The 845-nt window shown below is 62.7% G+C and overlaps 1 protein-coding gene across 1 annotated transcript in view; it reads left to right on the forward strand.

Annotated features, from left to right (window-relative positions):
• Positions 1-845, forward strand: part of TBX2 (T-box transcription factor 2) — an 8,116-nt gene that overhangs the window by 7,021 nt on the left and 250 nt on the right. Inside the window, 1 exon segment of the mRNA XM_035889604.1 lies at positions 697-844. Within this exon segment, the coding sequence (XP_035745497.1) occupies positions 697-844 (148 nt within the window).

Consider the following 845-nt stretch of genomic DNA (forward strand, 5'->3'; position numbering starts at 1 on the left):
GGGGCGTGGCCCGGCCCCGGCCAGCATCACCCCCCGTGTGGAGACACGCGGGGTGGCCCCAGTGCAGGTCAGGAGCCGTTGGTGCCCCCAGCCTCCCCCATCCCCCCTGCAGCCCATGGGGACAAGGGGGTGATGCTCCCCCCGGCCCCCGACCTGCTGCCTGGTGCGGCACAGGCAGGACATGGGGGACATTTTGAAGGCTGGCCTCAGGGCTGATTTGAGGAGGAACCTTCGGTTTTTTTGCAGCTGATATGGTTTCCCCACAGGCAGGGGCAGAGTCAGGAGCTGTGGCCCTGCGTGACCCAGCTGTCCCCATCCAGCAGCCCCCTCGTTTCCCTGCCAGCCCTGAAACAGTTCCCACAACACCCGCGCTGGTGTTGCCTTTGCCAGCTCCTATGATGAAACGCATGAAGATATCTTTGAACTCCCCTAATTTATCGATCCTACTTAACAATGTGTTTTAATGTGGTTAAAGGTCTGTGATGCTGCACAGATGGGGACACACAGCACGCGGGGAGGCGCAGGGGCAGGGATGGGGCAGGTCCTGGAGAGGGGTTTGTGCCTGGTAGCACCAGCCCGAGTCGGTGCGGGGCCGATGGGGCTCCCCAGCTATACCCCTTCCCTCAGCCCATCCTGCAGGGACATCGCCATGCTGTGTTTACACCAGGGTGTCTGGCTTTGTCTCTGCTTTCTCAGGGGAACGCTGTCCCCGGGGTAGGCAGGAGGGGGGATGCAGCAGAGCATCAGCAGGGCTCTCACCCCTCTCTCTCTCTCCGCAGGGAATCCCGATGCCCACCTTCGGCGGACTCTTCCCCTACCCATACACCTACATGGCGGCAGCCGCG

Source organism: Egretta garzetta, unplaced genomic scaffold, assembly GCF_000687185.1.
Source record: "Egretta garzetta isolate BGI_Z169 unplaced genomic scaffold, ASM68718v1 scaffold112, whole genome shotgun sequence".
Lineage (NCBI taxonomy): Eukaryota > Metazoa > Chordata > Aves > Pelecaniformes > Ardeidae > Egretta > Egretta garzetta.